At 29.3% G+C, this 17,516-nt stretch overlaps 1 protein-coding gene across 1 annotated transcript in view; it reads right to left on the reverse strand.

The window, feature by feature from the left end:
* Window positions 1-17,516, reverse strand: part of LOC117178415 (tyrosine-protein kinase RYK-like) — a 102,475-nt gene that overhangs the window by 72,956 nt on the left and 12,003 nt on the right. Inside the window, exon 3 of the mRNA XM_033369842.1 lies at window positions 8,501-8,675. Within this exon, the coding sequence (XP_033225733.1) occupies window positions 8,501-8,675 (175 nt within the window). The remainder of the gene's footprint in view (window positions 1-8,500; window positions 8,676-17,516) is intronic.

Consider the following 17,516-nt stretch of genomic DNA (forward strand, 5'->3'; position numbering starts at 1 on the left):
ACAAAAAAATATTTTTTGAACAAAAAGTAAATTTTCTACGAAATAGTTAAGTTTTGAAGAAAATAGTATAATAGCTTACAGGGTGCGCTGAAACAGGAAATGACTGGGAATTTATTGAGACCGAGAAAAACCGGGAAATGACAGTGAATTTTTTTTTTACCGAGAATTTTACAAATTTGTAGAAGAAAAATCTGTCCACGTTCGATTTGAACAGTTTTTAAATAATTAGTGGCATTGTGAGATTTTAACGTTAAAACTTAAACGGTTTCAATTTGAATAATAATATATTCCTAATTAACAGATTTAATTAAATTTAAAATATTGTTTATGTCCAAAAAATTCAATTTTTAACCCATTCAATTTGAAATTTTTTAATAAAAAGAAGATTCATTATTGAATATATAGCAATATTTGAATTTTCATTTAAGACAAGTGAATTGAAACCAAATATTTAAAAGTAAAGAATCTTTAACTGAATTGTTTGACATAGAAAACCTGGAATCGTTAAAATTTCAAAGAGCCTTTAAACTTTGAACGTTACAATTTTAATTCTTGTATCTAAAAAATAGTTAATTTGTAAGTGAAATTTTAAAATTCAGATGTATAGTTTACAAATGAACATTTGTAGAAAAAATTTGAGTAATTTTAAGAGATACTTAGGAGTTTTAAAAAGCTTAAAAATTATCATGAAAATTTTAGAAAGTTTTCTTAAAATCTTCTAGTATCTTTTTTGAAAATTTTGTTTAAATCTTTGAAAAAATTTGTAAATACTCTTTAAAAATAACTTTTGAGAATGAAAAGTTATTTTTAATTTTCCTATGAATCTTAAGAAAATGTATTTCATTATTTTGAAGCCTTTCAAAATTCTTGAAAATAATTTAATTTTTTTGTTTAAAATCTGCGAAAATCTACATTTTGTTTTATATTAGACTATCATTTTAAGTTTTACATTAAGTTTGAATCTTTTCAAAACTTCTACATATCTTTTAAAATTACTCAAATTTCGCCTAGAAATAATAAGTGTTCAATTGTTATTCATTCATCCAAATTACAAAGAAATGTTCTGAAATTTGCAGGATTTTCGGAAAAATGTAGAAAAAGTTCAATTCATTTTGACAGATATTTAGGAGTGCTGAAAATATTTCCAAAATAATTTTTAATTTAAAACAAATTTTAAACAACTTCTAGATTTCTCCAGATTTTGAAATAAAATTTTGAAGCTTTCCAAGGACGTTTAAACCATTTAAAAAGAAAATTATTGAATTTATAATTTAAAAAGTGTTCAGTTAAAATTTCTTCAATTTTTCAATGTTTGATGTTTCTAGCTTAAAATTCCTTAAAATTATATGATTTTGAATATTTTAAAGTTTATTGATTGATTTTTTAATTTAAAGCATTGAAAATAATAACGTGGATTTATATTTTTTTATAATGAAAGATGTTAGTACCTTAAATCTTATACGCGTAAATTATTGAGCGTTTGAATACAAAATTTTTTAATTAAAAACTTTTCAATTTCAATTTCAAAAGTTCAACATTTAACAGTTCCACTTTGAGTGCTTTCATTTGCAGCTCAGTTTTTATTATCTCAAGTGGAAAAGTTTTTAGCTTCAGTGTTCCATTTTTTAAATTTCATTGACCGTGAAAAATGTTTGCGAATCGGGAAAAAACCGGGAAATGACCGGGAATTTACTTCGCCGATTAAAACGGCCACCCTGAGTCTAATTTCTAACCCAAAAGTTGCATTTTTGTCCAAAAAAGATTTAATTTCTGCTATAACAGGTAAACTTTAAAATAAAGAGACAAACTTTAAAAAAAGAGTTGAATTTTCAACCGAAAATTTGACGAAAAAATTCAATTTTCTATTGAATTAAATAAATTCTGAGATTCTCATAAATTCTCAGAGAATTTATTTCTCGGTTATATTCTCGGTAATATATATACCGGCTCAGAACTTTATACCTAGGAACTAATATCTTTGGTAATATATAAATTTTCAATAAATAAATCAATCTTTGTTCAAAAATACCAATTTCCAAAAAAAAGAATGTTCAACCAAGCATGCTAGATTTTTTGAAAAAGAAGATAATAAAAGATAAAATAAGTTTTTCTAACATATCTGAGTTTCGTATTTATTTATTTATATTTAGGTATCTTTTGAAGAAAAAAGGGAGATTTTCAGTAATATAAGTATAAGAGGAGCTTCTTCAGAATCGGGGAAGTCGAGGAGAATCCCCATTTGCCCCTGCATGGGCGGGGCAAGATGGGATGAGGCAATTGTCTCTCTCGGGAAATATTAGCTCCTTTGAGGCTCTCCACCCTAATAACAAGCAGAAAAGGGACTCCCGCGGGAAAATCTGTCGACCCCGGCCCCTCTGGGCGAAAGGAGACTTCTCTCGTCAAGCGAGAGCACTCAATGGAAAATCGCCCTTGATGGTCCTGATTGACGCTCGACTCTCATGTACTCGTATCTACTCCAATTTCTTTCTTCAATCATATTAACTATAATCCCCTTCCTTCTCCACTTCCTTCTTTTCTAGGGTCTCAAGAACCACCTTTATGACATTTAGAAATGTAATAGGACTCATAACAATTTCTAGAAGATTTCTTTTTCAAATCATCCACGGACTGCGAGGGTCTTTTGATGACTTTAAGGCCACGTGAAAATTGGAAAGGACATTTCAAAATATGAACAGTTCTATTTCAAATCGTGCAGAGAGGGCTAGATTCGGATTTCGAAATTATTTGGTATTTGGATATATCTTATTTGAGTAAAAATAAAGAGACGTATTTAAAGGATTGCTCAATAAATTTTTTTGTTGATTGTTTATAATTAATTGAAGATTATTTGAGATTTATTTGATATTGTTGAAAATTTTATTTCTTTTTTCGACATTGAAACTTCTGTTCACTAAAGTAGTCCTAGAAAAAATATAGAATTTTAAAAAATGGGAAAGTAGCCTGCGGCTACTTTGCCATTAACTTATTAATTTTTATTTTTATTTTTAACTTATTAATTTTTAATAAACTAAGATTCTTCAGGTAACAAAGAAAAAAACTGAACAGGGTAATTTTTAAGTCAAATAGGAGAATAAAAAAAAACTGTTGAGTTTCAATAAAAAAAGCTCATCTTTAACTAAAAGTGAAATTTTAACAAAATAGTGCAACATTTAAGTAAAAATTTAGGATATTTAGATGAGATCAAAATCCAACTTAAAACCCTTTTTTTAACGTCCAATAATCAAGCTGATGAGAAGAATTCCTGAAAATAAAATCAAGAATGTTTTATTATATTTTATTATATTTTTGTCCAAATTAAAGAAGAATGATTTTCTTTTTTTTGGGAGAGAAGAGAGAAGGGCAGAATGCAGGATAGAATCTTGATTTTATTTTCAGGAATTCTTCTTATGAACCTTTAAGTAATTAGATGAATTTTCAACAAAGAAAGATTTTTCAGTTAATAAAGACAAAGAATGGTAATTTTTAAGCTAAAAAGATTAAGTTAAAATAATAATACAATAATAATAATCGAAAAAATCGTAATCGATTTCCAAAATCCCTAATATTAAATACATTCTTTTCACAATAATTTAAACAAAAAGATTTCTTTCATGAAATAGAGGGAAAATTATTTGGAGTCAATTAAAATTATTTTTATAATATTCATAAGCAAATCCTGCAGATTGCTTCCAATTATAAGTTTAGAGTCTCTAATAAAAAGTTTAAATTTAAGATCGAAAAGAAATCTTTTTTCGGGAATAATTCTATGTAAAATGAACATGAAAAAGATTTACAATTGAAAACCAGAATTTCAAACTACCTCACTTTTCGGCTAATTAGAGGGAAAAAATAGAAATTTCAAAACAATGTTTTGAAACGATGGAAGAATAATTAAAACTTGTAAAGATTTTTGAAGAAATTTGTAAAGTTTCACGAAAATAAGAAACATTTTTTCAAGTTTGTTCAAAAAATTAAGAGAATTTAAAAAAAAAAATAATTAATTTATAACTATTATTTAAAAAGATTTTAGAAAAATCCAGAAATAGTTAAAGAAAATTTGGAAAAATTTTAAGGCAATTTTTTTAATTTTTCAGAATTATTAAAAAAAACCAAGGAAAAATGTTAATAATTTTAAAGCAAAATATTTTCATTTGGTAAGACTTCAAAATAAAAACGAACAAAAATTGGGCAAATTCAAGAAATATTTAGTAGAATTTAAAAGAATGTCTAAAGTTTTCAAAAGAATGAACAAATTTTCTTTAAATTGCTGGAATTTAAGAGGTTTTAAATCGATTAAAAATATTTGAAAATTCGATAACATTCTGGAAAATATATAAAATATTTCTTCCCAACTTCTGAAAGTTCTAAACATCTTTTAAAAGAACTAAAATTTTTAATCATATTTGGTAAAATCTTACATTATGAAAAGATTTCTTTAAGATCTTCTATATTCTTTTTTGGCAAGCCTGAAATATTATAAAAATTTCTAAATTTTCTCACGAATCTTAAAAAAAATTATATTTAAATAAATTTAAAAACAAGGTGATAATACTTATTTTCTTTTTCTCACTTCGAAAAATAATTTTCGATTAATTTGAGTGTTTTTAAAAGATAGAAAAAATATTCTTTAATGATCTTTCTTTAAGAGTAAAATACAAACATTAAAATATTTCAGCTTCGTTACAAAGTCTAATTGATTAAAGAAATATCATTTTTAAGAATTCGCAATTTCATAGTAATAGAACACAATATTTTAGAATTTATCATATTCTTTGTTTGTGATCTATGGAGATAAGAATTATATTTATTATATAGTAGCATTATGTTTAAAAAAAATATTTTAAAAAATTATTTCTTTTTCACTATATTTAAAAGTGTTTGAATATCCAAAACTAACACAAAATAAGGATAATTTAAAAGATTTTCTTCTAAATTCAATTTAAGTAATAATATTTAATTTTTCATATACTGTGATATCATTGAATAATTCATTCATTTTGTTAATACAAGAATCTTTATTAAGAACAAAAGTAACACTACCTTTATCTGCATGTGTTATAATTAATTGTTTGTTCGATTTAATAAATAATTTTATTTTTTCAATATTCTTTGCAAAAATTCTATCAACAGATAAAATTTCCCTACTTTTCACAAAATTTTCGATTAATCCAATATAAGGTATCACATCTTTAACAATATCAAAAACAATGTTCTGTTTACTTGTAACAAACGGCAAAATAAATTTTCCACCCAACCTTAGAATGTCGTTTATTTTGTCCGTAACTGTAACATTGATCAAATTAATAATGCAAGGGTCCCTAAAATCCTCATTCATTTTTCTTTGTGTTTATTAATTATAATTTGCTAGATTCTACTATCACGAACTAAAATTTCAATTTTTTTATTGAAACTTTTTTTTGGTTCCAAAATGTTTCAAACATTATTATATTGACTTTGCAAAATATTGTTATAAAAATTAGAAGGTAAAACATTTCTTAACTTGATCTTAGTAAATGAACTGAATAATGCTGATTCAGCAACTGAACACTAAACTGTTAAAAATATCAAGGTATTCTTTAAATAACAAAATTAAATATTGCGATCAGCAAAAAATTTTCCTTTTTGGTTGAAATTATTGCTTTTTATTCTTATTATAAAGAATAATTTGCATCCCGTGTAGAAATTTCCCCAGTTGGCCTTAATACAACAAGGCTTCTGGTCGGATCCCGGCCGGGCTACCCCTGGCTGGATTTCATGGACAGGAACCGGGCGGGATCAGTGAAACAAAAATGAGCTTTTTTAAATTCTTAAAAAAAAACATTAAATTTTTTCGAATAATTTAACATTTCAAATTAAACTGTTATCGATTCTGCTATGTGTAACAACAGAAATGATACAATTTTTATAAACTTCTCTATATTCAGACAATCTTTAGCCTGTACAATTTCAAATTTACCGCCATATATAGCTCTTGCTGTGTCTGTCGTCCGCATAGACACTCAGTAATTTTCAGTTTCGCACCTGAAAGAGAATGATCCTTGCACTCACGTCGCGTCGTCTCTTCGAAGTTCGCAAATAAAATCGAGACTTGTAGTTAAAATCAACCTTATTTAAGTAATTTGTTTGAATCCCCCACTTAGTGCGCGAATAAATATTATTTTAAATTAAAATATAGTCTTGTGTATACAGTTTTTACTTTCTTCCTTCTTAACCTTAAATCACCACGTGGCTTCCAAATTGCTATGAGATTCTATCATCCGGGAATAAAACTCTACTCCAATTTTCTAGCCAGAATTGGTTCACTTGATTTGACTTTTAAAGTTTACCGTAATCTTTACGATGATCTTTAAAAGACAAAACAAGTTACCAATTTCTCGCCTGAAGCAACATTTCTTAATCGCTTTTTGGCCAGATTACTCGAAAGGATCCCGGCCGGTATTGAAGCCGGGATCCGACCAGTTTACCGTGACGTTTTTAGCCGAATCCCGGCCGGATTCCCCGACCAGCGCCCGGCTTAAAGCGGGGCTACCCGGCTGGGACCCGGCCGGATCCCTGATTGAATTCCTACACGGGATATTTTTGGCAACTTTTCCACTAATGCATGCAAGATTAGATAAAATAACTTTTCTTAAAAGACGAGATGTATATTTGTAGATATTTGTTTATTTTTGCAGGCAGAATGTTTCATTTTTCACTTGTTGTTTTTCAACATGTCGATTCAGAAAGAAAGGAAATGTAAGTTTGATTTTGGTCGACTTTTTCGTTTTTTCCCCCTATTTTTTCTATTGTTCCTTTTTTGTCTCTTATGTGCCGAAAAGTGAGGTAGTTCGGATGTTTGATTTTTAATTCTGAATCCTTTTCATGCTAATTTTACATCAAATTATTGAAGAAAAATACATTTCTTTTCTATCTTAAATTAAAATAAATTTGAATTTCAATAAAATAGTTAATCTTAAAAGAAAAAGTGTAAATTTAACAAAGTAGTAAAGTTTCAAGTAAGTAGTAAAATTTTCAACAATGAAAGATTTTTGAGTCAATAAAGAAAAAAAATCATCTGAAATCTTGTATTTTCGAGTTAAACAGACGAATTTTCTATAAAAAGTTCGAATTTTGTATCCCAAAGTAAGATTTTTAAACCAAAAATATGGCATTAAACTAAATAGTTAAATTATTTCCAAAAATAGCTGAGTTGTCAACTCATAAACCCATAAAGTTCTGCTGGTGAATTTAAATTCTTACGTTTTATGACACATTTTCAAACATTTTGGAAGATTTTTTGATCATGAAAACAACCTTAAGCAACGAAAAAAACAGAGCTGTCAAAGCTGTTCCTTCAAATATCGTCAGCTTCTACCATTTTGTATGAAGGACACGGGGGTGAGGGTATATTCTGGGCATACTGAGAGCTGGAAAATGGCCACGGGAAGAAGGAAACATTTGGGCTAGAGCAGGGGTCTTCATCGAGCGGAAATTTGGTCCCAAATACTCATTTGCAAAATTTCCCGTTTCCACCACTTTTGAAATGGATTATGGCTCTAAGGAGATTCGAGAAATGGGCACGAAGGAAGAAGAACACTTTGGAGCTGAAGCCCGAATATTCGAGAGCTGAAAGGGGCACTAGATAAGGAAGGTACTGCGGAAGTTAAGTTTGAGTATGTGCAAAGAACGAAAAGAGACACAGTAAGGATGGCGCTTTAAGGTAAAGTAAGGCACGGAAGATTGCCAAGTAGGTAGGTAGCAGGGAGGGTAAGTAAGGGATAAGGGAGTAGGGAAGAAAAATATGTAAGAAAATAGGAAAACTAGTAAAGTGTTGACCTAGAAATTTGAGGGAAAGTAGGGGTAGGGAATAGGTAGAGAGGGGAAGTAGGGGCTTGGTAAGTAAATAAAGTTAAAGAGAGTAGAGTAGGAGAAGAAGATTAGAATTATTGAAATTCAAGCATAGTGGAAGAGTAAAAAAAGTAGGGGAAGAAGGGACGGGGTGAGATGTTGGGAAGAGGGGAAGGAAGAAAGCAGATTAAGAATAGGGAGGTGTAAAGTAGAAATATGAAAGCAGGAGAGAGCAAGCATGCGGTTAAGGAGTGGGTTGTGGAAGAGATGAGAGGTAGAGATAGGGAATTCGAGAAGAACTGAGGGAGGAGGCGATAAGATACGATTGAATATGATAGGATAGTATTCGATAGGACATGATAGGATAGAAACAAATTATGATAAGTAGTGGAGTAATAGGGAAAGGGGATATTTGGGATAAATCAATCTACAAAATTTGTGGTAGAGGGATATAAGTCAACCCTTCTTTTGAAACAATCAATCGACAGGGATTTGGCTCTATTGTATAATAATATTAATATTTCGAATTAGAAAAAAATTGCATTATACAGAAATTAACCCCTAAAAGAAATCGCTTTAATGTAGGGGAAATGAGTTTTAATTTTTAGTAAGCTCTCGGATTTTTGTTCTGTTTGTAGATGTTGGATGCCTTGAAAAATAAAGTGATACTCACTGAGACTCTTGTACACGAGCCTTGCTGGTCCGTATGTAAAGCGCACTCACTACACTCCCCACCACCAAGATCAAAGCACACGCACAAGTGGCCCCAACATAAAGCGCACCGGCACCAGTCACAAGTGGTCCAGCTTCTAAGCGGACTGAATCATTCTTTGATGGAGTCTGAACACCTGGAACACCATAAAAAAACAAGCAGGCTTTAATAAGTGAACAATCGTTCTTTAAAGAAATGTTTAATCAATGCTTATATTAGACTATTAAAAATAGGGTTTTTACATGATTTACAGTAAGAGAGTTTCCAGATTTTAAGTGACACTGCGAAATATTACATTTTTCTCCAAGAGAGATGAATTTTCAAACTAGAAAGTTGACTCTCAACGAAGAAGCGTTATTTTCTAATAAAAATATTTTTTCTAGCAGAAGATAAATGTTTAACAAAATACAGAAATTTGTGAAGAAACTATTGAAATTTTCTTTTAAAAAGATTAATTTTAAACAAAAAATGTAATCGGAGAAGGTTCAGCTTCAAAAATAATGTAAAAAACAAAACGAAAAAACTAATTCACAACAAAATACAGTCCACCTTCCCAATAGTGCCGCGATCGGGCTTGTAGCGGAATAACTTTTCTCGGAATAGGGTTCCCCCACCATTGTTGCGCTCTGGAGTGCGCACTATTGTGAAAGTCGGATCCGAAGTTTGTTCGAGTGGGGGGAAGCGCAGGAGAGGGGGGTAGAGCCCGAACTCGGATTCAGATTAATGATACTATTGAGAGTGGCATTTTTGAGAAGGCGGACTGTAGTAAAATCTTCAAGAAAATAGTAGAATTTTTTACCCAACTAGTTGACTCCTTAACCAAAATAGTCAATTTTAAACAAAAAAGATTAATTTTTTATTTAAATAGACGAATTTTTAACAAAATACTCAAGTTGCCTATCAAATTTAATTTTCAAACAAAAATTTTAATTTAAAAAAGAGTATAAAATTAACGTAAATATTCATTTTTAACCACAATGATTAATTTTCTACCAAATTGTAACACCTTCATCGAATAAAAAAATGATTCTCAGAGAAACATGTTTTAGTTGACTAAAAATTGAATAGTCACATTTTATTTTATTTTTTAAATTCTTTAGTACAAAATTAATCTTATTGCTAGGAATTGCATGCTTTTGGTAGGAAAGTTGATGTTCCTTTTTTATGGAAAACTATTTTTTGAAATAAAAATGAGCTTCTGAATTATTCCATTTTTCACCGTGTATTTGTGTTTTTTTATTTTTAAATTCAACCACATGGTTAAAAATTCTAATCTTATTTGTCTAAAATTATTTTTGTTGTTGTTAAAAATTGAAGTAATTGTTTAAAATATAATTTTTTGGTTAAAAATCATTATGCTAATTAAAAATGGATCTACTTGGTTAAATATTCAGCAAATTTGTTTAAAATTTCCTTGTTGTTGAAAGAACATAATTTTGTAAATTAGAAATATAATTATTTTACTTCCGTTTCCAAATTTTCTTTTTTTAAATTAAAATGCACCTGCTTATTATGAAATTTATGCATTTTGTAAACTTGTCTACTCTGTAGAAAAATCATAATTTTGTAAAAAAAGTCACTTTTTTGCTTCAGAGTTGCACTCTTTTCTTGTAAGTATGTAGTTTTTATACTGAACAGTTAAGTTTTCAACTGAGAATTGTAAGTTTTCGATTTTCGGGATAAAATTTATGAGTACTGGTAAAAATTCAAGTATTTTGTTGATAAATCGACTTTTTTAGTTAAAAATCTACTATTTGGTTGAAATAATATTCACTTTGTTCAAAATTAAACAATTTTGTAGAAAATTATCCTTTTTGGCTAAAAAGTCTTCTGCTTTATTAAAAATTGGTCTTTTTATTTAATGATTTTACTATTTTGTTCATTTTTTCTTTTTTTGTTAACAACTAGTTTTTGATTTATAATAAAAATGTTTTTCTTTTTAAATATTAACATAATTTTTTTTGAGGATTCGTCGCCGCTGGTTAAAATTTATTCTACTTTGTAGAAACTTCAGTATTTTAGTTGAAAAGTCATTTCTTATATAAGGGATCTTTATTTTAGTTCAAAATTAATCATTTTTTAATTAAAATTTTATAATTTTGAAGAAAACTGCATCTCTTTTGTTGAAAATTGAAATATCTTGTTCAAAATTTGTTGTTTTTTTCTTTGCAAATTTTATTTTCTATCTGAAAATCTAACTATATTTTTGGTATATATTTGATCTTTTTTTAGTTGAAAATTTAACTACTTTGTTGAAAGTTTATGTATTTTGTTTAAAATGAAGTATTTTTTTTAGTAAACAATAAATCTTTTGAGTTGGAAACTCAACATTTTAATTAAAATTTCATCTATTTTACTGAATATTATATAATTTTATTGACGAGAAATCACTTTTGTTTTAACATACTTTGATAATTTGATTTAGGGCAATCAGATATAATCCTGCGTAAATCACATCCGCTGGGCTGAATTTTTAGGGGTTGTGTCCCTCTTGAACTCTACAAAATCTGAAATGTAAACTATAAAAATGTCCCAAAAGTTAATGCTGTAAAATAAATTTAAAACTTTTTTTTGTGATCAATATTTTTAGAGAAGAATCTTTTCTCTGTGTTTCATTGTAGTAATCTTCAAATTTGGCCGTGCGGTTATACAGACCGCACCATCCTTCTAAAATGTCGGTCCCTCCCCCGACTGGTGTGAAAGATTTTGAGTAATGAATTTTGATAAAATTTCTACTTTTTTCACTGTCTGAGAGAAGTCAGGTATAAGGTAGTCCAAAAATCAAATCACGTTCATATTTATCGATTAAGGCGCTTCAAATGAATCGGTGTTGTTCAAAACACTATTCGTTTGAAAGGATAAATTTTTGAGCGTAATATTTTTGCTACATAAACTAAAGGGAATTAAACGGTTTTAGACAAAGGGCTTTTTTTAAATTTATTTGATTTTTTTTCTAAGAGAAAATAATTATTTTCGGGCCTGAAACAGGCAGCATAGCGCACAGAATTTACAGCGCGTTGTCGGTTTCAGGCACAAGAAAAGCCTATTTTCAATTACAAAAAGAAACATTTCCCGAAAAAAGCTCTCAGTCCTAAGCGATATAATTGTCTTCAGATTAATTTTTTTTAAATTACGTTTAACTATGCATTCTTTTAGATCTATGGTGGATGAAGAGAAACCTATTCATTCGAAGCGCCTTAAGGATGTCGATACATAAACATTTTGGAAAAAAGAGAAGAATTGTAGTAACAGTTGTGGAATTTTTTTTAGAAAATAAGTTGACTCTTAAGGCTAGATTTTTGTGAGTGTAAGCTTTTTCCTCCCTTTTCGGCATCATTATCGCTTTCTTCTGAAAGTAGAAAATGATTTGTGAGCTTTGTTGGCCATCCTCTCAGCCAGGATTCTAGTCCGGAATTGAATGGTCGTTTTAATGGAAGACATTAAACGGATTGGTTCAGTTCAAATGGACATTGGACACTGGAAAGGAACTTTGGCATTTAAGGGTGCGAATAGAGTATTCGGAGCATTAACACCGTCAGTGGAGTTTCTCTCCCAAGGGAAACTAAAGGACCGAAAAGCAGCTAACCGAGATTTACACGGAGGTGGTATTAAGTCCACCGGGATTAACGAACGACACGGACCTCTTCCAACTACGACGTCCAACCAAACTCGTATTTTTAAATCCGGCATAACATTCCATTTACTTTTAATTTATTTTCCTACTTCAAGTCTCTAATTTAAAAGTTTAAAAACTACTCAATTTTTTTTTTATAGATGCAATTGAAATTAAAAACTCTTCTCGAGATTTTGAATATTTTGAAAAAAGGTTTTGCAGAATTTTAAAAAGGTTTTAAGAAAATCCTTAAGCAAAGAAGAGGAATTTTTGACCGAAAATTGATTCGTGGATTGTTTTTAATTATATTCAGTTATTTTCAACAACAACGAAAAATTTCAATAAGATAGTAAAATTTTCAACCAAAGAGATCGATTCTTGACAAAAAAATTAATCTTCACAAAGTAATTTAACTTTCAACTAAATATTTGTGGATTTTAATACAAGAAGAAGAAATTTTTAATAGAAGGAACAAATTTTGAACAAAATATATAGAGTTTCTGCGAAAAATAAAACAGTTGAAGTTTTTGAATCAAAAATTAAAAAAAAAAAAAAAAAGTATTTTTCACCAAAGAAATGAATTTTTATCTAAGAATATAATGTTTAATCCGAAAGAATGAATTTGATACAAATTTAGGGAAAACTGCTTTATTTCATTTTTTCCTTTGAATCGTCCCCTCAATATTCGCCATAATTCTTGCCTTTATTTCTATCGTTCACCGAACTTTTTCCACTCTACTTCCTGATCTTGGGCAGCTTCACTGTTTGAATGTATCCGATCTTTCATTAAATCCCAGTTGTAAAATTCAATTTTACACGGCGAATTGCTTTTCGTTGTTCCATTGCATCGCGTCTAAGAGGGTCGCAAGTATATCTTCGAGATCCTTTTACTATTCTATTACCTTCTTCTAAAAGGATAAAGGGGAAGGCAATGCCATTCCTCCCTTCTACATTTCAAATTCTTTTTAATTTCTGATTATTTTTTTAGTTTAGATTTTAAAATAAATTTTCTTGCTTCTCTAGCGCCGATTTGAGGGCTGACGGTGGGTGAGAACTAACTCATTATAGCCCGCTCCGTTTTTGTTTTTTATACCTGAGTGACAACCGAAGATCCCGCGCACCCCGCGCATCTCTTGTTACACCTACATGCGGCGCGGCTTGAATCTCGTAGGGCTATAGAAGGGAGGGCTGTTAAAAGGTTTTACTGTACTTTATTGAAAATTCGTATGAGTGGTGGTAAAGCGGAGAAGTTACACAAGGGGAATTACAAAAATGTGGGGATGAAATTGCGGGTAAATGGAGGGATGAGAAGTAGGGAAAATATTTGGAATTGTAAGCAGTGAGAAGGGGCAGTAGGGGAAATAGGGTCTCAGAGAAAGTAAGGGAGCGGGAAGTGCAGGAAAAAAATTAGAATGAATAAGAGGTGTGAAGTAGGGGTAATTAGAGGACAGAGAGTAAAAAGGATAGTAAGATGAAATGAGGCGTAAAGAAAGTGAGGGAAGGTAATAAAAAAGGGGTATTGAGTACAAATTATGGGAAGGGAAGTAAGGTAAATAAGAGGTGTAATGGTAAGTGAGGAAAGAATACGTATGGAAGCAGAGAAAAGTGATATGAGGGATGTGAAGGAAAAGAAACTAGTGAAAATTAAGGTAGAAATGTGGGGAAGAAAACCGCGGGTAGATAAGGGATTAAGAATTAGGAAAAATATGCGGAATTATGAGAATTGAGGAGAAGAAGAGGCGAAAATGGAAAAGTAAGAATAAGTGAAGAAACGAGAGATAGAAGAGGAAAATTAGAGTAAATGAGAGGTGTGAATTAGCAGAAATTAGGGGACGGGAAGTGAAGGAAAGTCAGGAGAAATGATGGTCAGAGGAAGTGAGGGGTAAAGTAATAGAGGATGGTAAGTGAGAGAGATCAGTGAAAGGGCAAATACCGGGAATGGGATGAGTCAGAGCAAGTGTGGAGAAAGTAAGCACGGAAAATTAGGAAAGTGATGTATGGAAAGCAAGAGGAGGAGAAGTAGGAAAAATTGAGGATGAACAGTTTATGGACGCGAAGTATAGGACATAAGGGCTGTAAAAGCACGAAAAACTTACAGCTGGTGAAGTAGGGAAGTGTTGAGATAGAAAGAGCAGCGAAATTAGGATATAAGCAGTAGAGAAACTATTCGGAACTATGAGGAATGCAGTGGTTGAATAGGGGAAATAAAAGAAGTCAACAGAAGTGAGGGAGCTAAAAGTAGAAGAGACAATTTAGACTAAAGGAGAGGTGTGACGTAGGGATGATTAGTGGACGGAATGTAAAAAAAGTGGACACATGAGGAGCAGAGGATGTAAAGGAAAGTGATGAAGAAGGGTAAATGAGAGAAATGGGCGAAGATAAGGGAAATTAGGAAAGAGAAAGTAGGAAGAGTGAGTAGAAATTATGGAAGGGGAAGTACAGAAGTATGTGGGGGGAGGGACGTAAGGAGAAAGTAGGGGGGCTTATCAGGGTAAGGGGGGCGTGGAGGAGAGTCGTTGTAAGGACTGGGGAAGTCAGGAGAGTAGAAGTAGAGGAAAGAAGTTAAGGAATAGGGGAAGGTGAGTATGGAATGTGTTTTCCAAAATATTTCCTTCATAAAAAATTATTCTTTTTGGGTTAAAAATTAAACTAATTGTTTGATCCTTATTTATTAAAAACTATATTGATCTCGTCTAGTTGAGAATTTAACTATTGGGCTAGAAATTCGGGCCCTTAGTTAAAATTGTTTTTATTAATAGAAAATATTTCTTTCCGATTACAACTTAATGTCTTTGATTAAAAATTTATGATTCTAGTAGAAAATTCATTTATTCAGTTGAAAATTAATTTCCTTTCCTTAAAAATTCATCTTTTTGGTTGAAAATTTATCTATTTGGCGAAGAAGTTTATCTATTAGTTGTAAATTTCACTATTAAGTGGTTGAAGATTTATTTTTTCACTTGATAATTTAACTTATTGGTTGAAAATTCATGCGTATTGTGAAAAATTCTTTTTTTTCATGAAGAATAATTTTTGTTTAAAATTTGAACTAGCCGGTTGAACATTACCTACTAGGTTTATAATTGATCTTTTCTTTTAAAAAATTTAACCATATGGATGAAAACTCAACTATTTGCTTTAACAATTCAACTTTTTGGTTAAAAATTACCCTTTGGGCTAAAATTTAATGAATTTGGTTGAAAATGTATCTTTTCGTTGAAAATTTAACTATTTGGTTGGAAATTCATGTGTCTTGCTAAAAAAATTTCATAACAAATATTTTTTTTTGGTTCATCTGGTTAATTGAAAAGTGATATTTTTTAGTTGAAAGTTCTAATACAGATTAAAAATTCATGCTTTTTGTTGAAAAATTCTGTTTTTTACATTAATCTGGTTATTTGAGAGTTGATGTTTTTGGTTTAAAATTAAAATTTTTAGTTGCAAAATTCAACTATTTGGTGAACTTTTTTAAACTTTTTAGATGAAAATTGAACATTTTTAAACGAAAATTTAATTATTTCGTTAAAAATAAATGTGCTCGAGAATTCTTTTTTAGGAAAATGAACCTCCTTGGTTCAAAGTTACGATTCTTGTTTAAAAATTCACCTTTAAGGTTACAATTTAATCTATTTGGTTGAAAATTCATCTTTCTGGTTAAAAATTTATGCATTTAGTTAAGGCTGTTCTTTAATAGTTGCAAATTCCAATATTTGTTTGAAAATTCGGGTGTTTGTTTAAAAAGTCTTTTTTTCGGTAGAAAATTCATGAACTTGGTGAAAAGTTTTGTTTGATTCTTGAAAATTAGGCTCTCTGATAGAAAAATAATCTATTTGGTTATAAAATGATTTTTTTATTTGAAAATTTAACCATTTAGTTGAAAATTCATTCGATTTGTTAAAAATTCTTTTTTCTAAGAAGAATGATTTTTCATTAAGAATTAAACTACTCGTAGCTAGTTGTGTATGATCTCCTAGGTTTGAAACTTCATTTTTTTATGAAAATTCGTTTGTTTGATTGAAAATTCATATTTTGTAGTTAAAAATTCGAGTACACGGTTAAATTTTTTTTTTGTTAAATAAAATAAACTTTTTCAGTTGAAAATTAAACACTTTCAACTGAAGATTCATCTTTTTGGTGGAAAATACATTTCTTTTCTTGGGAGTTTTTTTTGTAGAAAATTAATCTTCTAGGATGAAAGTTAATCCTTCTGTTTAAAAGTTAATATTTCTGCCTTAAGGTTGGTCTTTTTAGTTAAAAGTTAATCTATTTTATGGTAAATTTATTTTTTCTTGTAAAAAAATTAACTTTTTTGTTCAAAATTAATGTGTTTTGCTCAAAATTCATTTTTTTTGGGGAGTGATTTTGTGGTTAAAATTAAACTAGCTGGTTGAAAATTATCTGATAGTTTTAGAATTGATCATTCCTTTTTGATAATTAATCTATTTGTTTCAAAATTCTTTTTTTTTTGTGGAAAATTATTACTTAGTTAAAAATTCATATTTTTAGTTGAAAATGTAACGATTTTTTTGCAAATTCATGTGTTTCGTTGAACTTTTTTTCTAACAAGATAATTGTTTTTGCTTCAAAATTAAAGTAGGTGGTTTAGAATTATCCAATTTTATTAAAAATATTACCTTCTCGGTAGGAAGTTAATCAATTCGTTTGGAAATAATTTTTTTTGTTGAAGATTCATTTGTTTGATTGAAAATTGATATTTTTCAGTTAAAAATTCTGGTACATCGTTGAACATTCATATCTTTAGGAAAAAAACCTTATTTCTACATTAATCTTATCAGTTAAAAGTTAATCTTTGAAATTTAAAATAAAATTTTTTTAGTTGTAAATTCAACTATTTGTTTAAGAATAAATTTCTCCTTCAGAATTCTCTTTTTTGTGAGAAGATTAACATTCTTGGTTCAAAGTTAGGCTTTTTGTTTAAAAATTCACCTCTCTAGTTAAAAGTTAATCTATTTATTTGAAAATTCATCTTTGTTAGTTGAAAATTTAACCTTTCGGTTCAAAAATTTATGACTTTTGTTAGAAGTTCTTTTTTTATGGTGGCAAATAATTCTACAGGGTTAAGAATGTAACCACTTGGTAGAAAATTGATCTTTTCTACTTAAACAATCGACTATTGGCTTGTAATTTCAGGTAATTTGTTAAAAACTTGTCTTCTTCGTAAAAAATTAATGTTCTCCCTTAATAATTAAATAACTTGAATAAAAGTTATCTATTTAATTGAAAGCTGATCTGTTCGAGAGGAAAATTAAATCATTTGGTTACGAATTCAGACGTTTTCTTGAATATTTTTCTTTTTTGGTATAAAATTAATCTTCTTCGTTGAAGATTCAACTGTCTGGTTAA

This window comes from Belonocnema kinseyi, chromosome 8 (genome assembly GCF_010883055.1).
Source record: "Belonocnema kinseyi isolate 2016_QV_RU_SX_M_011 chromosome 8, B_treatae_v1, whole genome shotgun sequence".
NCBI lineage: Eukaryota > Metazoa > Arthropoda > Insecta > Hymenoptera > Cynipidae > Belonocnema > Belonocnema kinseyi.